Source organism: Pseudorca crassidens, chromosome X, assembly GCF_039906515.1.
Source record: "Pseudorca crassidens isolate mPseCra1 chromosome X, mPseCra1.hap1, whole genome shotgun sequence".
NCBI lineage: Eukaryota > Metazoa > Chordata > Mammalia > Artiodactyla > Delphinidae > Pseudorca > Pseudorca crassidens.
The window spans coordinates 1780591-1801585 of record NC_090317.1 but is presented as its reverse complement, the minus strand read 5'-3'; the positions used below and the strand labels follow the sequence as shown (position 1 = coordinate 1801585).

The window sequence follows — 20995 nt, the reverse complement described above, 5'->3', positions numbered from 1 at the left end:
CCGCACTGTGCTTTTCTTCTCCTTGTGCTGCTATTAACGGATACTTGGTAAATGTTAGTGAGTGTTTAGAAAACCTTCTTCTGACTGGAACACATCCCCCCGCACTGTGCTTTTCTTCTCCTTGTGCTGCTATTAACGGATACTTGGTAAATGTTAGTGAGTGTTTAGAAAACCTAACAACTCCATCAGGACTGCCATTTGTAAGGCCCCCAGGAATCTTGGATGTGGTCCCAGAACGCGAGATGAAAGAAAGCGTTTGGTAACAACTTGGAGGTTTATAGTAACTTCCCAAGACCCGCTCCTTTAAGCTCAGCTCCCATTTTCTTCCCAGTGGTGTCACCTTGAAAACACTCAGGAAGTTTGGGGTGCGGTTATGTGTTGCAAAAGGCGAACATCATTGAAAAAGAAACAAAGTGAAACAAAGTCCTGGTGAATGTTCTATTTTCTGCTGTGCTTTACTCAAGGGGGCCCCTTCTCTCCGCCTTCCACTTCCTCGCCAAGGGGGACCACAAAAGCCAGGGGACCCGAGGGCGGGGGGTCGGGAATTTCCAGGAGCCGGGATTGCTGGTGACCCTTCAGCCTGATGGCCTGTAACCTTCTGCCTGCCACCACATAGAGCCGGGACTTGTCGCAGGCGTGGAATAGCTTCCTGTGATTGTCCTGGAGACGGCCTGGCCCACGGGTTCCGCTTCCAGGCCTTGTCAAGAGAAGCAGACAAGTCCTGGATCTCTGCGATGTGGAAGGAGGAACCCTGAGGAGGACTGTTCGGCAGAGATAAGTGTGCCACTCTACGTGACGTGGACTTGACCTTCCTCGTGTACTGAGACCTAAGCGCCACTCAACGTCCTGGGTGGTTTCTCATCATTTCTGAACTGGACACTGACAAATGAAATAATATGACCCTCACACCCAAGGGTGTCCCCTTGGGACGTTCCTTTGCCACTGCTCAAGCTGAGCACGCAGGGGTGAGGGCTCCTGGGACCATCTCCGAAGGAGTCCCTGAACCATGAGGTGACGCCGACCCCTTGAAATGCACAATAGTAATAATAATAGGTAACACGCACGTCCCCGGGAACTGGTCGAAGTGCTTTGGATGGATTAAATGAAATTATTTAACCTGCACACAGGTCCTTACAGCATTCTCTACACAGGAGGAAAGGCGTGATGTGAACCAACTGGGATGGAATGAGAGTGTAGACTTGGTTACCAAGTCTAGGACAAAAGGTCTTGGAAAGGAGAAAATCTGGCCCTATTTTATACAAATGAGCTCACACTCCAGCAGGAGGCCCACCCCTTCTTTCTCCTGAAATATGTGAATTTGGAAGGCATTCAGAAAACCCGGTCTCTTGTGTCATTGGATGTAAGGTAGCTGAGGTTTAATGCTGAGAAAAATCTCTCTAAAATGTTCCCCCCGGTGCCTGGTGCCAAGAGCAAGCTCAGTCAATCTTGTTGAACAAGTTAATGAATGTCTAGCTCATTCCACCTGTAATCCAAATAAATGCTGCCTGAATTAAATATTCACATTTAAATAAGGAAATGATAACAGGACTGAAAAAATAGAGGTGGGCATTGACCTAACACCGGCCTCTGGGAAGGCTTTCCAAAAACATGACACGACAGCCACACATTCATTCCTCAGAAGTGGAGCCGTCGGTGCTGTTAACACTCGTGCTACCCGTGACTCAGCTGCCGGAGGGCAGGAGGGACGGAAAGAGGAGACAGCGGGCAGGAGACAGGTCCCAGCTGGCAGGCAGCTAACGGCCCCAGAGTGATGGTTACGGGGCAGCTCATCAGCACGAAACACTGTTTTGGCTGCAGGAAGTTGCCAAAACCGCCTCCCAGCCTCTGGCCAGCACAAAACTGTGACTCAAGAGAAGCGGTTCTGCCCGGGAGCCCACAGGATGCCAGTGTTGACTTAAGCTCGAGTTTCGGCCTGGGAGAAGCTGAGCTCCCAGAGGGCACCTGCCGGCGGCAGACTCGTCCCCAGGTACCTAGAGAGGAAAAGAACAGCCTGGCTTTCAGCTTGGTTTCACGACTTGCTGGGCTCAAAGGACAGACATCTGTTAGAAGGAAGACCCCTTTATTGCTTACAGTTCAAGGCCAATTCCCTGGGCCTCCTCCCTGCTGACCCCAGTGCATTTCTGCATGCCGGGAACGCACGTGCCAATCAGGATGCAGAAATGTTTGCTCGGCGAAGTGATGAGCGCTGCCTGCTGCGTCTGGCTTTCGTCCCGTCCGCCTCACGGTCCCTCTCAGCTCCTAAAGCCTGAGGGTCTGGGTGGAGGAGAAGCCCACACCATTGTCCTCTCGTTCCTCAGTTAAGGATTTTTCAGTGGCATCCTTCACAAATCTTTCTCCTATTTCGTCAAAGCTGTACCCTTCCAGGAGGAGATGAGACGTCTAACCGATCTCAGGGCTCTCCATGACTTGGTTAGATTCTCCTGCTCTATTTTGGACTCTTTTCAATGAGTTTCACAGAGGGGAATTACATAAACAAGTATTCAGAAATAAGTTACTTTCTTTCTCAGAAACCTCTTCGCAAGATCCAGCAGTCACACAGGCGAAAGCAAAAAGGGCACCTTGTTGTTTAAATGTGTGTCTGTCTGGTGTCTCAGGAGGTTGTATATTATTTCTTATGTGTCACGTCCCTTTGTAGACCTTCTTCTATGCCCATTTTTCCATTGCAATGCCGATCCTTTCCCTAATGATTTACAAGGATTATTTCCTAGAAGTTAAGGATATAAAGTCATTTGCCTTATAGGTTTATGTTGTTTTTGAAGCGCCAGTGCCTAAAATTGTGCTCAGCATGCGGGAGATGCTCAGTAAACATCTGCTGAAGGACTGAAGGAATGAATAAATGAATGAATGGAAGTGTTTTATTCTCATATAGCAAAAATCTACCTTTCCCTTTATAGTTTTGCTACCATGTTTAGAAAGGTTTTCCCCAGCCCCAGATCAGATTGAGATCCTACAACATCCTCTTGTAGAAACTATATTTCATTGTCTTCCATTTAAACGCAACACATCTGGAATTCGTTTGTCATGTCTCTATGAAGTGAGATTGATCTGTAGTTTTATGAATTTGCTATCAGGATTCCTGAAGAAGCTTGCATCTTTTTCTGTGCCTAAATAGTTTAAAAGAGTGTGAGAGTGATCTGTTCTTTAAAGTTCAAAAGATCTCAAATATTAAAACATTCTGAGTCAAGCATCTGTCTCGGAGGTAATTTCACTTCGTTCATATTTACCTTATAATATTGACCAAAATAACATTTTAGGGTGTAAGACTGTGAAGTGTGTACTTCTTTCCAGCAAGGCCATGTGAGAGTTCTCCTTTGGTGTGAAAATTTCGGTGGAGTTAAAGTACAGTTTAAACTTCAGTTTAATTTCTAGTTACACCATGCTCAGGGCCCAAGACCCCAAACCACGGATTTCTCGTCAGCACTAAAAGCCACAGTGTAACAGACTTGCTTCTTGTGAAATAGGAACTGGTGGTGATAAACCGAAACAACCACGGAAAAGGAGGCCTGGGAGGGGACAGCAAAGCAGCCCACGAGGGGGCCTAGCCGGCGTGCTGGTATAAAGCAGGCACAGTTCTGACGTGGAAAGAAGGCAAAGTGAGCACGGTGGGATGCATCGTGAGGCTCTACCTGGAGGGAGCCAGACAAGAAAACAGGGTGCTCCATTGCAGAAGGAACGCGACTTTGGTCCCTGGCGGGATACAACAGGTGTGGAGGCCCGCCGGCCAGGGCTGCCCAGCATGCCTTGGGGCTTGGCTATACAGGGCCTCTGGGCTCATCCAGCCTGACACAAGATAATAAAAAAGTATTTTCCTACATTTTCTTTTAATCTTTTATGTTGAATTATTCCATGCATATAATTGCGAGAAGCCAAACAACTCACAAAAACTATAAAGGAACCAATTTCCAGATTTGCTTACAAAAGATAAAAAATATCTGCGTGGCAAGAGACCCCCTGAACAAAGTTGAGATGATGAATTTGTAGGCAGCTACAAGTGAATAAACAACATACATAAAGAGCTTCTGTGAAAACACTCCGATAAACGTAGACGACCTGACTACCTGGAGGATGGTACTTCCACACTCTGAGATTTGGAAGCCCCTGGAAGGAGCAGATTTAGGGAGACTACATTGCCCTGAGGCCTCTGCTCTCTCTTGTTGCTGCGAGTGTGCTTTTATTTTGGAGAATGATAAACTTTTCCCTTCATTTCACTCAGACTTGTAAATGAGATGAGGGAAATGGAACTCAAAGAGTCACAACAAAGTACCTTTGGATGGAGATTTACTTTCTTCCTTTCTGATTTTTAGCCATTATACATAGTGACGTTAACATCCATGAACATACATCATTGTGCAAAGGTTTGAAAATTTTGTGCCAATCTGATGGGCAAAGGTATCACATTTTTAATTAGCAATTTTTGGTTATATGACTTGGGGCCATTTGTTTCTTCTATGAAATGCTTATTTTCTCTCAGAAAATGAAAACATATGAATGTTGACTGTTACAATCTAGAGGCAGGTGGGTCCATAGACAGGGGGGTGGTAGCAGCTGTCAGCTTCCAATAAAAAAAGAACAAGATGCCACAATGGCTTTCTTTCTCCACTCTGGCTCTAGGTTCTGAACAGGTGGGAACTTACATCCTGAGAAGGACCTGAGGAAAGGTGGGAACTTATTTCCTTCTCTGTCGGGCCCAAATCTGGAGGTGGGCGCCACTTGATTCCTGGTGACCTTACACTGCAAATCAATAAAATGCTCCCCTCTCCTTTGCTTCCAGCTACCCAAAGATCATGACAGATTGGCTGAAGGACAAATTGCAAACAAAAAGGTGAAATTTACCGGTAAGAAATGCAAGGTCCAGTCCCCGGGCCTCAACAAAGCAAAACATCGACAGCACAAGCAGAGACTGGAGGAAAGAGATCTCAGCAAGAGCACAGAGGAAAACGCAGTTCTCTCGACAGGAAGCCAGGCGGGTGTGAGTCAGCGGTGGGGTGGCCGCCAGCCCTGAGCCAGGGGGACCTCCAGCCTCCAGGCGGGGAGGGGGCAGCTGGCTCCGCTCGGCCTGCTGCTCTGAACCCAGGAGTGCACTCAGTCCTGGTAGCAGCTCGGAGGAGGTGGATGGATGGCCTGAGAACCTGGAAGGAATGGCGGCATTGACCGGCCACCCTCACACTGGATGCCAGCGGGGCTCCCAGGTGAACAGAGCGAGGTGTGTTCCGTGTAATCTCAAGAGGTAACAACACCGGGCTGGATTCTCCCAGTCGGAGCTGTCACACGATTCTTTGGGAATTGTGTTTATGTAACCGGTTTCCTGTTGCTGGAACTGTCCGGATAACAAGTGATCGCTCAAAAACGTGGCCAGTATGTAACGAGATGACCACTGACACCCTTTCCAATCACTGAAGTTTACAGAACTGCACTGCGATCGGGCTTACAGACCACCCTGCTCAACGGCCCCTGTCTCTCTCAGACGTTTTAATCAAGCAGTCGAGAAGCCCCAGTGGTTATCTCTCTAAAATCATTCTCATATTCTTCCTTTTTGCTGCCCTCCCATTAATACCCTTTGTTTTCCAGTCTCCCTCACAGCTGGAATACAGACTCTGATGGTCTCTCCCGCCAGATCGTAAAGCAAAAGGATGACAAGCTCCAAGACTTAAATTCTTGGCTCGAAGCACGGTTGGAAAACTAGGCTTTCTATGATAGTGCTAAGACTCTCTTCTAGCTTACGTGCGCAGGCTGAGGTCATCCACAACAACCCTGGGCTTAACACTGCGAGTTGCTGAATTATTCCACCGGGTCTTGTAAGTGAAACAAAGGGCACGCTTCAAAAAGACTGGGCCTGGAGGGTTGGAACGGGGACATCGGATGGCGTTGGGCTGAATCTGAGCCCCACTGGGAGGACCACCAAGGAGTCAGACTCCTCGGGAAGGAAGGTTTCGATCACCTCACCAGGCCCACAACGCTGATCAGCTAAGGCATTGTCTTTCCCCTTTCTTTTCCCTACTGTTTTCTGTAGGATGGGTTGGTGGCAGTGAACTCGAGCTAAGTGGCATCGTTCAGCCTGTCAGGCACCCGCAGTAGTGATAGCAGGTTTCTCACCAGAACTAGTTCTGAGTTGTGGTTTGGGGTGTTTTTTCCTGGCTGTTTAACCTCAAAGCTGGTTCTCCAATCCTCTCACCATTTCTGTCAGAGACCCAATATCATTCTGATCAGCTCTTTTTCTGCTTAAATCAGTCAGGATCAGCTTCTGTTGCTTGCAGATTAAAACCCTGACTAGTACAACATCTACAAAGAGTGTGTGGTCAGTCCAAGTTTCCTCATCTCTAAAACACGCCAAAACTGAATGAAGAAATAACAAATATAAAAGGAGAAATTAAAGTTAGAAAAATTAAAAAGTAGGACTTATTAATAATCAAAAAACGGGTTCACTGCCAAAACAAAAATCAATAAAACAGAAAACACCAACTAACCTAACCAACAGGGGAAAAAGGAACAGAGCACAAATTCGCAATGACAAGGAAGCAATACCTCTGAGAAGAGTAAAAACAAATTTAAAAAATCAGAAAAGCATTTCATAAAATTATATGTGATAAATTTGATGGCTTGGATGAAACAGACACTTTTCCAGGAAGAGTATAATTTATAAAACTGACTCAGGGAGAGATAGACTAAACAGACCAATTTCCATAAAAGAAATAGAGTTGACAAAGATCTAAACCCACACAAAAAAGCAACAGATACAGTTTAGAGGGGAATTCTGCCAAAATTTTAAAGGGCTGTTAATTCCAACTCTACTTAAAATATTCTAGAATATGGCAAACTTCCAAATTTTTATATGACCCAAGTATAACATTTATGCCACAATCTGCTAAAGATTGTACAGAAATAAAAATTTAAAGCCACAGACCAATCTCACTTATGAATGTTGATGCAAATATCCAATATAAAATATTAGTATGAATAATCCAACAACACAATGAAAAATACACCTTGCCCAACTGGGGCTTATTCCAGAAATGTAAAGGTGGTCTAATATTAGATAATCTATCAATAGAATTCATTGCTTTGCTAGATTTAATGAAAAAGTCATATGACCATCACTAGAAATGCTGAAAAACTTCTTAATAAAATTCAACAATGACTTCTGATTAAAAAAAAACTCAGTAATACAGGAATTGTAGAATATTTCACTAACATAAAGAAAATATATTCTCCTAGCCCCAAAGTCAATATTTTTCTTTCTTTCTTTTTTTTTAAAGTATTTAAAAAGAAAATTGTTTTAAGATTTTTAAAAAAATTTGATCTTCGGCTGTGTTGGGTCTTCGTTGCTGCACATGGGCTTTCTCTTTAATTGTGGCAAGCGGGGGCTACTCTTTGTTGCGGTGCGTGGGCTTCTCATTGTGGTGGCTTCTCTTGTTGTGGAGCACGGGCTCTAGGTGTGCAGGCTTCAGTAGTTGTGGCTCGCGGGCTCAGTAGCTGTGGCTCGTGGGCTCTAGAGCTCGCGGGCTCAGTAGTTGTGGTGCACGGGCTTCATTGCTCCACAGCATGTGGGATCTTCCCGGACCATGGCTCGAACCCGTGTCCCCTGCATTGGCAGGTGGATTCTTAACCACTGCGCCATCAGGGAAGCCCTCTTTCTTTTTTTAAAGAGCAGCTTTATTGAAGTATAATTGGCACACAAAGAACTGTACATAACTAATGTGTACAATTTGATGAGTTTGACATATGTAGACACCTGTGAAATCATCACCACAGTCAAGGTAGTAGACATATCCATCACCTCCCTAAGTTTTCCTGTGTTCCTTTGTGTGTGTGTCAATGTGTGTGCAGTAAGAACACATACATGACATCTACCCTCTAACAACTTTTATAATATAGTATTGTTGGCTATAGGCATTATGCTGTCCAGCAGACCTCTAGAAATAATTTATCTTGTATAACTGAAACTTTATACCAATACAGGCCAGCAATTCCACTGGTGGGTATATGCTCAAAAGAATTGAAATCAGGATCTCAAAGAGATACCTGTCCTCCCATGTCCATCCATCAGAACATTGTTCACAAAGCCAAGACATGGAAACAATCTAAGTGTTAGATGATGGATGAATGCATAAAGAAAATGCGATATGTCCATACAATGGAATATTATTAAGCCTTACAAAAAGGCAATCCTGTCATTTGTGACATATGGATAAACCTGGAGGACATTGTGTTAAGTGAGATAAGCCAGACACAAATGGACAAATACTGCATGATTCCACTTATATGAGGTCCCTAGAACAGTCAAACTCATAGAAGCAGAGAACTGGATGGTGGTCACTGGGGGATAGGGGGAGAAGGAAATGGGGATTTGTTGTTCAATTGGTATAAACTTCTAATATTTTTCTTAATAGGAAAACATTGAAGGCATGCCTATAAAAGTCAAGATCAAAATAAGCTTGCCCATTGTCAATACTACTGTTTCACATTGGGGTGTTAACCAACACATTTGGACAAGAGGAAAAAAACCAAGATACGTAAGAATTGAAAACGGAAGTGGTAAAACTCTTTCTATTTTGGGGACTTCCCTGGTGGTCCAGTGACTAAGCTCCGAGCTCCCAATGCACGGGGCCCATTCCGTCCCCAGTCGGAGAACTAGATCCTGCACGCCACAACTAAAGAGCCCACATGCCGCAACTAAAAGATCCCGCCTGCCACAACTAAGACCTGGTGCAGGCAAATAAATTAAAAAAAAAAAAAAACTCTTTCTTTTTTGGATGACATGATCGTATACACAAGAAATCCCCAAAGAAGAATCAACTGAAAAACTACTACAAAAAGTAAGAGAATTCAAAGGTAAGAGGATAGAATATTGATATGTTGGAATTATATTGGACCAATTTTGTGCATCTTGGCGCCACCTGCCTTCCAGGCCCAGCTGCTCACTCAGTGGGGAGCCATGGCCTCTGCTGAGAGACCCTCCCACCCTTCCCAGGCCCGAGCCAGTGAACCCTCAAATACTCCAGTTCCTTCCACCACTTCTGGATTTAGATGAGACACCAGGCCAAAAAACACTGGCTTTCCCAGTGGCTGCCCCAAAAGGCACTGAGAGACAGGAGCCGTAAGGGAACTGGCAGATACATTTATCTCCCTTCTTTGTTGCAAAAGACGGTCTCAAGGTGAATCGGTTCTACAGAGCCTGTCCAAATCCATCCAAATATCCCAACCAGTGGCTGTGTTTTCTCACGAAGCTATGGCCAACTCAGTAACACACGAATTTGCACATTCTTTCCTTTCTTCCTTTTTCCCATCACTCTCACTGCACTGAGATTACAACCCCAACAAAGCCTTGGCAAAGAAGCCTTGGCGCAAGTTCTGTTTTCTAAGGAATTCAGGTGAAGACAGAAACCAATAGCCCTATGAATACAAACAAACAAACAAAAAACCCCAAACAGGCATAAGCCTAATAAGAATTGTGTAAAGACCAATGTGAAAAAAACATAAAAGCTGACCTGGATAGAAAGGCTCCACACCATGATGTCAGTTCTAAGTTCACTTAAAAATCTAACTTAACTCTCCTCCCCAGTAATAACAGGTTTTGTTTTGAAATTAAGCAAGCCGATTCTCAAGTTCATGGGGGAAAATTAAATCAAAACTAGCCAAACTAAACTCTAAAAACTCTTAAAACTCTATAACTCTAAAAACTCCAAAAGAAGAACAATAAAGGGGGACTAGCCATATCACTATTCAAATCAACTGTAAAACCTCTATAATGAAAGCAGCTTAATAACGGCACATGAATTGACAGAGGGAGCAATGGAAGCTGAACCAGAAACTGAAACAAAAATAAATGTGGTATTTGTCTTTCTCTTTCTGACTTACTTCACTCTGTATGACAGACTCTAGGTCTATCCACCTCATTACAAATACCGTATGCTAAGACATATATATGGAATTTAAGGGAAAAAAAGTCATGAAGAACCTAGGGGTAAGACGAGAATAAAGACACAGACCTACTAGAGAATGGACTTGAGGACACGGGGAGGGGGAAGGGGAAGCTGTGACAAAGCGAGAGAGTGGCATGGACATATATACACTACCAAACGTAAAATAGATAGCTAGTGGGAAGCAGCCGCATAGCACAGGGAGATCAGCTCGGTGCTTTGTGACCACCTAGAGGGGTGGGAGGGAGGGAGACACAAGAGGGAAGAGATATGGGAACATATGTGTATGTATAGCTGATTCACTTTGTTATAAAGCAGAAACTAACACACCATTGTAAAGCAATTATACTCCAATAAAGATGTTAAAAAAAATAAAAACATAAATGTGGGAATTTCATATATAATAAGGAAGGACAGTATCTCAGATCAGTGGGGATACAGATGAACTTTTTAATAAGTAGTGCAGGCAAAACTGTACAGCCATTTGGACAAAAATAAAGTCGGATCCATTCCTTACATCTGCACCAGGATAAACTCCACATGGAGTTTAACTTCCCAAATCTCAGTGTAAAAAACAACACACAACACACAGCCCGGGGCTCCTTTCTGCTGCCATCCAGCTGCCTGCCCCAGACTCGGCACCCAAGGGCCCTAAGCGCTGAGCAGGTGACCTCCCTGGGGAAGAGTGGCCGTGGGCCTTGCCTGAAGGGCGAGAAATGTGCCACGTCGCTGCCCTGATGGGGCCACACCCAAAGGCAACCACCCCCGCAGTGCAGCCACACTGGAGTCCCAAGCCTTTGGTGGGATGGAGCTGAGGGTCACACTTTCAAGTCAACCCAGGTTTTGGAGACCCCATCCCCGGCCACGTGCAGGCACTTGGGTCTCCCCTGTAGACCCCCATGCCCTCAATAAACCTGAACACTCAGGGAAGAAAATGAATAAAACAAAACAAGGGGCTTCCCTCGTGGCACAGAGGTTAAGAATCTGCCTGCCAATGCAGGGGACACGGGTTTGAGCCCTGATCTGGGAAGATCCCACATACCGTGGAGCAACTAAGCCCGTGTGCCACAACTACTGAGCCTGCGTGCCACAACTACTGAAGCCTGCGCTCTAGAGCCTGTGCTCCGAACAAGAGAAGCCACCGCAGTGAGAAGCCTGTGCACCACAACAAAGGGTAGCCCCCGCTCACTGCAACTAGAGAAAGCCCACGCGCAGCAACGAAGACCCAACGCAGCCAAAAAATAGATAAATAAAATAAATTAATTAAAAACAAACAAACAAAACCATACAAGCACCAGAAGAAACCACAGGTGAATTCCTTTAAAACCAGGGAGGGGGAAAAGGCCTTCCTAAATCTGACTGAGAATCCAGAAGCTGTAAAAGAAAATACTGACACATTCTACTACATACACTTTTTCCCTTTGCACACACATACACACACACACACACACACACACACACACACACACACAACATAAGCAGAGTCAAAATACAAGTGACAAACTGGGGAAACGTACACAAATCTCTTCTCACAAAGGACTTATCACCCCTCAGAAACTGCGACTAAAAAGACCAACATGTCAAGAAATGTTCAACCTCCCTCCGAATAAAAGAACTGCAAATTGAAACGACGCGGAAATACCATTTCTCACCTATCAGATGGCAAAAATCCCCAAGTTGAACAACACATGCTGGAAGGAATGCAAAATGGAACATTTGTTAATGTCTACTACATGTATAGATTCATAGCCCCAGCAATCCCAGCTCTGGGAATCATACAGATATACCTGCACAAGTACAAAATGTCACATATACCATGCGACTAGTTGTGGCAATGGATGCAAAATCAGAAGAGCGGAAACAACTCAGGTGTCCAAAATAGGGAACTGGTTGAATAAACATGCTACAGCCACACAGCAGGACATTGTACAGCTGTCAAAAATAGTGAAGATCTCTGGTCACTGACATGGGCAGAATTCTAGAACAAAATTTTTTTTGAGAATTTTCAAGATCTACTCTCTTAGCAACTTTCATATATACAATTCGGTGTTACTAGCTATAGTCGAGATGCTGTATATTATATCCTTAGGACTTATTTATTTTATAACTGCGAGTCTGGACCTTTGGACCACCTTCTCCCACCTCACCCCCCAACCGCCATCCCCCACCAATCTTTCCTCTGTATCTTTGAGTTCCTGCTCAACATTTTTGTTTTTTAAGATTTTACATAAAAGTGAGATCACATGGCATTTGTCTCTCCCTGTCTGACTTACTTCACTTCGCATAATGCCCGCAAGTTCCATCCATGTTGCTGCAAAGAGCAAGATGTCACTCTTTCTTACGGCTGTATGTATATGTATGCACCACAGCTTTTTGTTGTTGTTTTTGCGGTACGCGGGCCTCTCACTGCTGTGGCCTCTCCCGCTGCGGAGCACAGGCTCCGGACGCGCAGGCTCAGCAGCCATGGTTCACGGGCCCAGCCGCTCGGCGGCATGTGGGATCTTCCCGGACCGGGGCACGAACCCGCGTCCCCTGCATCGGCAGGCGGACTCTCAACCGCTGCGCCACCAGGGAAGCCCTGTACCACATCTTTATCCATTCATCTGTTGATGGGCACTTAGGTTGCTTCCACACCCACCTTGAATATTGTAAATAATGCTGCAATGAACGTGGGGGTGCAGATATCTTTTCAAGTTAGTGTTTTCGTTTTCTTTGGATAAATATCCAGAAGTGGAACTGGTTGATCACATGGTAGTTCTATTTTTAATTTGGGGGGGAATCTCCATACTGTTCTCCGTAGTGGCTGCACCAATTTACATCCTCACCCGCAGTGCAGGAGGCTTCCCTTTTCTCCACACCCTCTCCAGCATCTGTTATTTGTGGCCTTTGTGATGGTGGCCATTCTCACGGGGGTGAGGGGACATCTCACTGCAGTTTTGATTTGCTTTTCCCTGATGATTAGTGATGTTGAGCATCTTCTCATGTGCTTGTTGACTGTCTGTATGTCTTCTTCTTTTTTTTATTGGAGTATGGTTGCTTTACAATTTTGTGTTATCTTCTGCTGTACAGCAAAGTGAATCAGCTATATGTATACACATGTCCCCTCTTTTTTAGATTTACTTCCCATTTAGGTCACCACAGATCTCTGAGTAGAGCTCCCTGTGCTTGTCTGTATGTCTTCTTAAATGAACAGACTAAGATATAGAATGGGATACTGTGTAAGAAAGTGGGGCGTAAGAGGCTATGTACAGGGCTTCCCTGGTGGCGCAGTGGTTGAGAGTCCGCCTGCTGATGCAGGGGACGCGGGTTCGTGCCCCGGTCCGGGGGGATCCCACATGCCGCGGAGCGGCTGGGCCCGTGGGCCATGGCCGCTGAGCCTGCGCGTCCGGAGCCTGTGCTCAGCAACGGGAGAGGCCACGGCAGTGAGAGGCCCGCGTACCGCAAATAAAATTAAAAAATTAAAAAAAGAAGCTATGTACATATGTCCTCGTATTTATAGAAAGAAATACTGGAAGTGTGAAGGAAAAAACTAAGAAAAATGGTTACTTGAAGGCTAAGGGCAATTAAGATGGATGAAGACAGAGGTGAGGGTGAGATTTTTCATTTTTGAATCATGTAAGTGTGATACTTATTCAATAACAGTTTAAAAGCTGAGATAAAAGCAGAAGAAGCAACTGAACAAAATTGCCCCAAAATAGACCCATGAAAGGATTTAAGACTTAGGTTGCAATTAAAATCATGCTGTACAAACATAAATACAAATGTCTTTTATATATGAAAAGATGTTCAACCTCACTCATAAAGAAATTCAGTTAAAATAAAATACCATTTATCAACTCTTGACTTTACAAAGATCAAAACGTTTGATAATACACTATATTTGGGGCATTGCAGAGAGACAAGCACTTTGATATCTATTGGCATTTTACATTCACATACACTTTGACTAAGAAATTCCACTTCTAAGCATTTTTTTACAAGCAGAATTAATTGCACATGACTACACAGACCAATGTACAAAGATATTCATGGCAGCATTGTTTATAGTAGCATGGGACTGGAAACAAGAAAAGGTCTATCATAGTAGCTGCATACAGTGAAATATTATGAAGTTGTTAAAGATAATGAGAAAGATCTCTATGTGCTGATATGGAACAATCCCCAAAATATACTAAGAAAGAGGGTTATAAAATAGTGAATATAGTATACTACCATTTGTTCAAAAAATATGCTTGTATATGCATGGAATATATCTGGAAGGAAAATCCGCAATGCTTGCAGCTGGAGGGGGAAACTTACTTTTCACTGTATATACTTTGATATGCTTTGATTTTGAATCATATGCATATATTCCTTAAAAATACACTCTCTCTGGCAACATATAATGAAAATATATAGAGAGGAAGGACTCTTCAACAAATGGTGTTCAATCAATTGATTAACTATTTGTAAAATACAGTGAGTACAATAAATACTAACTGAAGAACATGAAAACACTAGTTAGAAAAGGTATCTGCACCCCTATATTCATTGCAGCATTCTTTACAACAGGCAAGATTTGGAAACAACCTAAGTGCCCGCTGATGGATGAATGGATAAAGATGTGTATACATACACAATGGAATATTACTCAGCCATGAAAAAGACTGAAATCTTGCCATTTGCAACAACACGGATGGCCCTAGAGGGTATTATGCTAAGTGAAATAAGTGAAAGACAAATACCAAATACCATATGATTTCACTCATACGTGGAATACAATAAACAAATCAAACAAAACATACAAAAACAAACACATAGATACAGAGAAGAGAGTAGTGGTTACCAGCATTATGCTAATGTCAAAACCAGAGAAAGAGTACAAAAGAGAAAAACTACAGACCAATATCCCTCATGAACAAAGTCACAAATACCCTCAGCAAAATATTAGCAAATTAAATCCAGCAATACATGAAAAGGGGCTTCCCTGGTGGCGCAGTGGTTAAGAATCCGCCTGCCAATGCAGGAGACACGGGTTTGAGCCCTGATCCGGGAAGATCCCACATGCTGTGGAGCAACTAAGCTAAGCCCATGTGGCACAACTACTGAGCCTGTGCTCTAGAGCCCGCAAGCCACAGCTACTGAGCCCATGTGCCACAACTACTGAAGCCCGCACGCCTAGAGCCCGTGCTCCCAACAAGAGAAGCCACCGCAATGAGAAGCCCGCACACTGCAACGAAGAGTAGCCCCCGCTCGCCGCAACCAGAGAAAAGCCCGCGTGCAGCAACTAAGACCCAATGCAGCCAAAAATAAAATAAAATAAATTTATTTTAAAAAAACAAAAACATGAAAAGGATAAAACATCACAACCAAGTAAAGTTTATCCCAGGAACTCAAAGCTGGCTCCAGATACAAAAATCCATCAGAATAATTCACCATAGTAACAGACAAAAAAAAAAAAAAAAAAAAAGAAAATGCATATTATTATTTTTACACATGCAAGAAAGGCACTTAACAAATCCAATTCACGATAAAAAGTTTCAGCAAGCTAGCAATACAAGGGAAGTTCGGCCTGAGAAAAGGCACCCACAAAAAGCCTACGGCTAATGTACTTAAAAGGTGAAAGACTAAATGCTTTCCCCCTTAGATCAAGAAAAATCAAGGATGTCTGTTCTCATCATTTTTATACAATATTGATAGTATTGAAAGTTCAAACTATAAATAAGTGAGTTTAGCAAGGTTGCAGAATACAAGGTTAATAAACAAAAATCAACTGACAAACGAATTCTAAAACTGGTATGGAAAAGCAAACGACCAACAATAGCCAAAACAACTCTGAAAAGAAAAACTAAGTTGGAGGGCTAAAACTGCCTGCTTTCAAGAATTACTATAAAGTTCTTGTCATCAAAACAGCATGGTGTTAGCATAAAGATGAACAAAGACATAAAGGGAACAGACTAGAGAACACAGAAATACTTACATAAATATGACCAATTGATTTAAACATTTTTTTAACATCTTTATTGGAGTATAATTGCTTTACAATGGTGTGTTAGTTTCTGCTTCATAATAAAGTGAATCAGTTATACATATACATATGTTCCCATATCTCTTCCCTCTTGCGTCTCCCTCCCTCCCACCCTCCCTATCCCACCCCTCTAGGTGGTCACAAAGCTCCGAGCAGATCTCCCTGTGCTATGCGGCTGCTTCCCACTAGCTATCTGTTTTCCGTTTGGTAGTGTATATATGTCCATGCCACTCTCTCACTTTGTCACAGCTTCCCCTTCCCCCTCCCCATATCCTCAAGTCCCTTCTCTAGTAGGTCTGTGTCTTTATTCCCATCTTACCCCTAGGTTCTTCATGACCTTTTTTATATTTTTCTTAGATTCCATATATATGTGTTAGCATACGGTATTTGTTTTCTCTTTCTGACTTATTTCACTCTGTATGACAGACTCTAGGTCCATCCAAGTTGCAAAAGTAATTCAATGGAATAAAGACAGTTTGTTCAATAAATGTAATTGGTTTGCAAGAAAATGAATCACAACATGAATGTTACACCTTGTACAAAATTTTTAACTGAAATGAATCATTGGTCTAAAGTGTAAAACTATAAAGTCTTTAGGAGAAAAAACATAGGAGAAAATCTTCAGGATCTAGGGTTAGGCAAGAGTTCTTAGATTTGACAGTAAACATGATCCATAAAAGAAAAATTGACAAATTGGACTTAATCAAAACTTTAAAATCTTTGTTCTATAAAAGATACTGTAAAGAGAAAGAAAAGACAAACTATAGCCTGGTAGAAAATATTTGCAAATTATATACCCAACAAAGAACTTGTATGCAGAGATAAAAGTAGTACCTGGATCTTAGTGTTGTTTTGAAGATTAAATGAGATAATTCAAGTAAAGTCCTTAGTGTAGTGCCTGGCACATACAACCACTCAATAAATGTGAATTATTATAATTTTATTATCATCATTGTTACAGCATTCTTTAAAGTTGAGAAAATAAAAGCAAGATAACTGTTCATCAACAGAGAAATTGTTAAAATATGTTATGTCTATGACCAGGAATGTTACGCAATGGTTTAAAAGAATGAAGCAAATCTATACATACTAACTTGGAAAGATGTCCAGGATTGTTGTGAAAAAAGAAAATCGCAGGACAGTTTGTATAGTATGATCTCATTTGTGCAAAAAGAAAATTGTATCTTCTTCGAAATTTTTAAAGAATAACACTAACCAAACTTCTAACAGTTGTCATCCCTAGGGAGGGGCGTGGAAGGGAATGAGGAGGGGTGCACAGGAAGGATAGGATGTGGGGAAAATTAAAGAGGGTCTTTCACTTTTTACTGTATTTATTCCTAGATCATTTGGCTGTTTATAAGAATAAGTTCATATATTTGTGAAAGAAAAAACAGAAAAGAATCAACCATCTTTTAAAAGAGCAGTAATTCACCTGTCAGAATGGCAAAAAGTCTACAAACAATAAATGCTGGGGAGGGTGTGGAGAAAAGGGAACCCTCCTACACTGTTGGTGGGAATGTAGACTGGTGCAGCCACTATGGAGAACAGTATAGAGGCTCCTTAAGGAAGTAGAAATAGAGCTACCGTATGATCCAGCAATCCCGCTCCTAGGCATATATCTGGAAAAGATGAAAAGTCTAATTCAAAAAGATACATGTGCCATAGCAGCACTATTCACAGTAGCCAACACGTGGAAACAACCTCAATGTCCATTGACAGAGGAATGGATAAAGAAGATGTGGTACGTATATCTACAACAGAATATTACTCGGCCATAAGAAAGAATGAAATATTTGCAGCAACGTGGATGGACCTAGAGATTATCATACTAAGTGCAGTAAGTCAGAGAAGGACAAATACCATAAGATATCACTTATATGTGGAATCTAAAAAAAAATACAAATGAACTTACAAAACAGAAATAGACTCACAGACGTAGAAAACAAACTTATGATTACCAAAGGGGAAGGGTAGGGGATAAGTTAGTTCAGGATTAGTAAATACACACCACTATATATAAAATAGATAAACAACAAAGACCTACTATATGGCACAGGGAACTATATTCAATATCTTGTAATAACCTATAGTGAAGAAAATCTGAAGGTGTACAGCTGAAAGTAACACAATATTGTAAATTAACTATAGTTAAATTTAAAATTTAAAGAGCAGTGATAAAACTATCTTTCATAGATTCGAGAATGAAACACCAGCTTACCTCGGACTGAAGGACTTACCTAAATACAGACTGTGGTTTACAAACATTGACAGAGAGCTACTTGGCTGGCAGCGCAAAGAACTAAGTTATTGCCCTAGTTGTGCCACTAAGTAGCTTCGTTATGTCATTGTGTAACACATGTGAGACTCTGGACTTCTGGAGGACAGGGATAAAGTCTCTTTTGCTCTCTCTAGCCAATGGCATAGGGCCTGGTTCAGAGTTGGTGCTCAATTAAAAGGAAGACGGAATGAGCACTCCCGACAGGATCTGAGTGAAAAGCGGCTTGTGAGCACTGACAACTGATCGCCATCTAGTGGCAATACGGGATTCCTACAGAACTTAAAGACGAGCGGAAACTGACTATGGGATGTGTTTCAGGGACTCCTTTCAACCAAAGAGCATCGACTGTCGAAACGACTATGTCCCTCATTATAAAAAGTTCCCAGCCATAGCCTGAGAGGCCCAGGTTTATGTCTTGGAGTGTTGGTAAGATGACATCTAGGTAGTCTTGTGTCCTAAGTCTCCTCCTTCACCACCCCATCACATGCCCCACACGCCTATAAGCTGTGCAAAGTCCACGCCTGCCACACCTCCACTGCACCTCAAGAGAACGAAGCTCATGTAATAAGAGGTACGGACACCCATGCCTTCCCGAGGTGGATGAAGTACTAATAAAGTTTCCTAAGCCAGTCTGGTCAGGACAAGATAGAAAACAGGATTGGAAAAAAATCTGCCACGAACTTTGCAGTCCAGGTTCGGCACCTTCCTGCATCATCTGACAATATGCCGTAAACATTTAAGATGTCTCACATTCCGAAGGGCAACAAGGAAAGCTACCTCGAGCTGGCTTTGTAAGTGCTGCGCTCTGTGACAGACCCTCATCTGAATATCATGAGTCTTCAAAGCAGATGCACCGTTAGCGAAGCAGCTGGTGCCTTAGAGGCTGAGCAATAGTGGACCTCGTGTCTATAGACTCGGGGACTCAAAAAGAATGATGAAGGTAAACAGTGGTAGTAATCAGAAGAATCTAGGTGTGTCTACATCTATGGCATCTACACGCTAAGTGGAACATGCCTCTAAAACGCTGCTCAGCAGAACAAACGGCAAAAAACTTCGCAAAGAGGGCTTCCCTGGTGCCGCAGTGGTTGAGAATCTGCCTGCCAATGCAGGGGACACGGGGTTCAAGCCCTGGTCTGGGAAGATCCCACATGCCGCGGAGCAACTGGGCCCGTGAGCCAAAATTACTGAGCCTGCGCGTCTGGAGCCCGTGCTCCGCAACAAGAGAGGCCGCGACAGTGAGAGGCCCGCGCACCGCGATGAAGAGCGGCCCCCGCTTGCCACAAGTAGAGAAAGCCCTCGCACAGAAACGAAGACCCAACACAGCCATAAATTAATTAATTAATTAATTAAAAAAAAGAAAAAAACTTCGCAAAGAGTCGCAAGAGACGGACACTAGTGTAGTCCCGGGTCAATGGAGAAAGGGGTCTGAGCAGCTGTACGTTGCTTGTCCCGAGGACGCGGGTGGACATAATGAATGTTCGAGCTGTGGCTCGTACATTTAAGGTGGGCTCTCCCGACTGCCCCTTGTCTCATCCTAGCAAAAGTCCATGGTTACCGGAGGTTCTCGAAAAGCGCAGTGTCCGCAGAAAGGAGAAGCTGAGAAGCGACACCCTGAGGAAGGCTGTGGACGGTCGTGTCCGACGACAGCTCCGCGGGAAGACGGTGCTCGCGACCCCGGGGGAAAGCGGAGCCTCCGCGCCCGCCCCGTGCAGGCGGCACGTCCCGGGGTCCCCGTCCCTCTCCCCCACCGCGGCACGGCGACAGGGCCGCTCTTTCGGGAGGTTCCCCCGGCCGCTCCCGCACCGAGACGGACGCCCGGGCTCGCCCCACCCGCCTCCCTCCCGTCGGCTCGGCGCGCTCCGGCTCGACGTGCGATCTCGCTTTCCGTCCGCCGGCCTCGCCCGCAGCCCGAGCGCGGGGCTCCCGGGCCACTCCGAGGCCACCCCGAGGCCACCCGGGGCCCCGAGGACGCGCGGCGACGCCCCTACTCACGTAGCGCTGCAGCTTCCTCTCGGGGGGCGACTTGACGAGCCAGCCCGTGCACACGGCGTCGCCCGCGCTCATCGTGCCGCGCTTCCTCCGGCTGGGCCGGCGTCCGCGGCGGGAGGAAGTCGGCGGGGATGCCGGCGGGGCGGGCCCAGCGCCTCCCGCCCGCCCGCCCGCCCTCCAGCGCCGCCCCCGCGGCCCCGCGACCCCCGTCCTGAGGGGACGGGCGCCACCCCCGGCCTCGGGCAGGAAAGCCCTGCGGGCCAGAGCCGGTCCCCCGCCGCCCTCGCCCCCGCCCGCGGTCAGCCGCGTCTGAAGGGCTGGTGCCCGGGCCTCGGGGTCACGAGAGCCGAAATCTAGACCCCGCACCTGCAATGTCAATGCTTAGGGATGAAGAAAAGCCTAACTGCCCCTTGACTTCCCGTTTCCACTTGGTGGTTTGCAAATTACTGCTTCTGCTGTGCCCCTCCCCCGAAGACCTCTTTATCCGGTGATGAGCTCTGCAGCAAAACTAAATCCAAATCATCCATAATCAAAAGGTTCAAAACTGGAAGTGCTGTTTGCAGTCTCTTTGACCCGAAGGCTTTAAAACATGGATCCAAGAATGATGGTGCAGGCGGTGTGCTGAGCCCGGTAAGTAACAGCCACGCACATGACACTTACGCAGACATGCGGCTGCAGGGCCGGTGAGTGTGCACACCACTGGACAGGCATTAGCTCCCTGGATCCATACACACTATCAAGTGGGCTTGATCATGATCTCAGTTGTGCGCGTGAGTGAAATGA

General features: G+C 44.6%; 1 protein-coding gene across 3 annotated transcripts in view; it reads right to left on the bottom strand.

Moving 5' to 3' along the window:
* GAB3 (GRB2 associated binding protein 3) overlaps window positions 1–20308 on the bottom strand; it is a 64150-nt gene extending 43842 nt beyond the window's left edge. For all 3 annotated transcript variants that reach the window (XR_010939790.1, XR_010939791.1, XM_067722537.1), the window contains exon 1: window positions 20216–20308. Coding sequence is in view for 1 of the 3 variants with exons in the window: in XM_067722537.1 (XP_067578638.1) it covers window positions 20216–20287 (72 nt within the window). In the remaining 2 variants the exon portion in view is untranslated. The remainder of the gene's footprint in view (window positions 1–20215) is intronic.
* Between the last annotated feature and the right edge of the window lie 687 nt (window positions 20309–20995).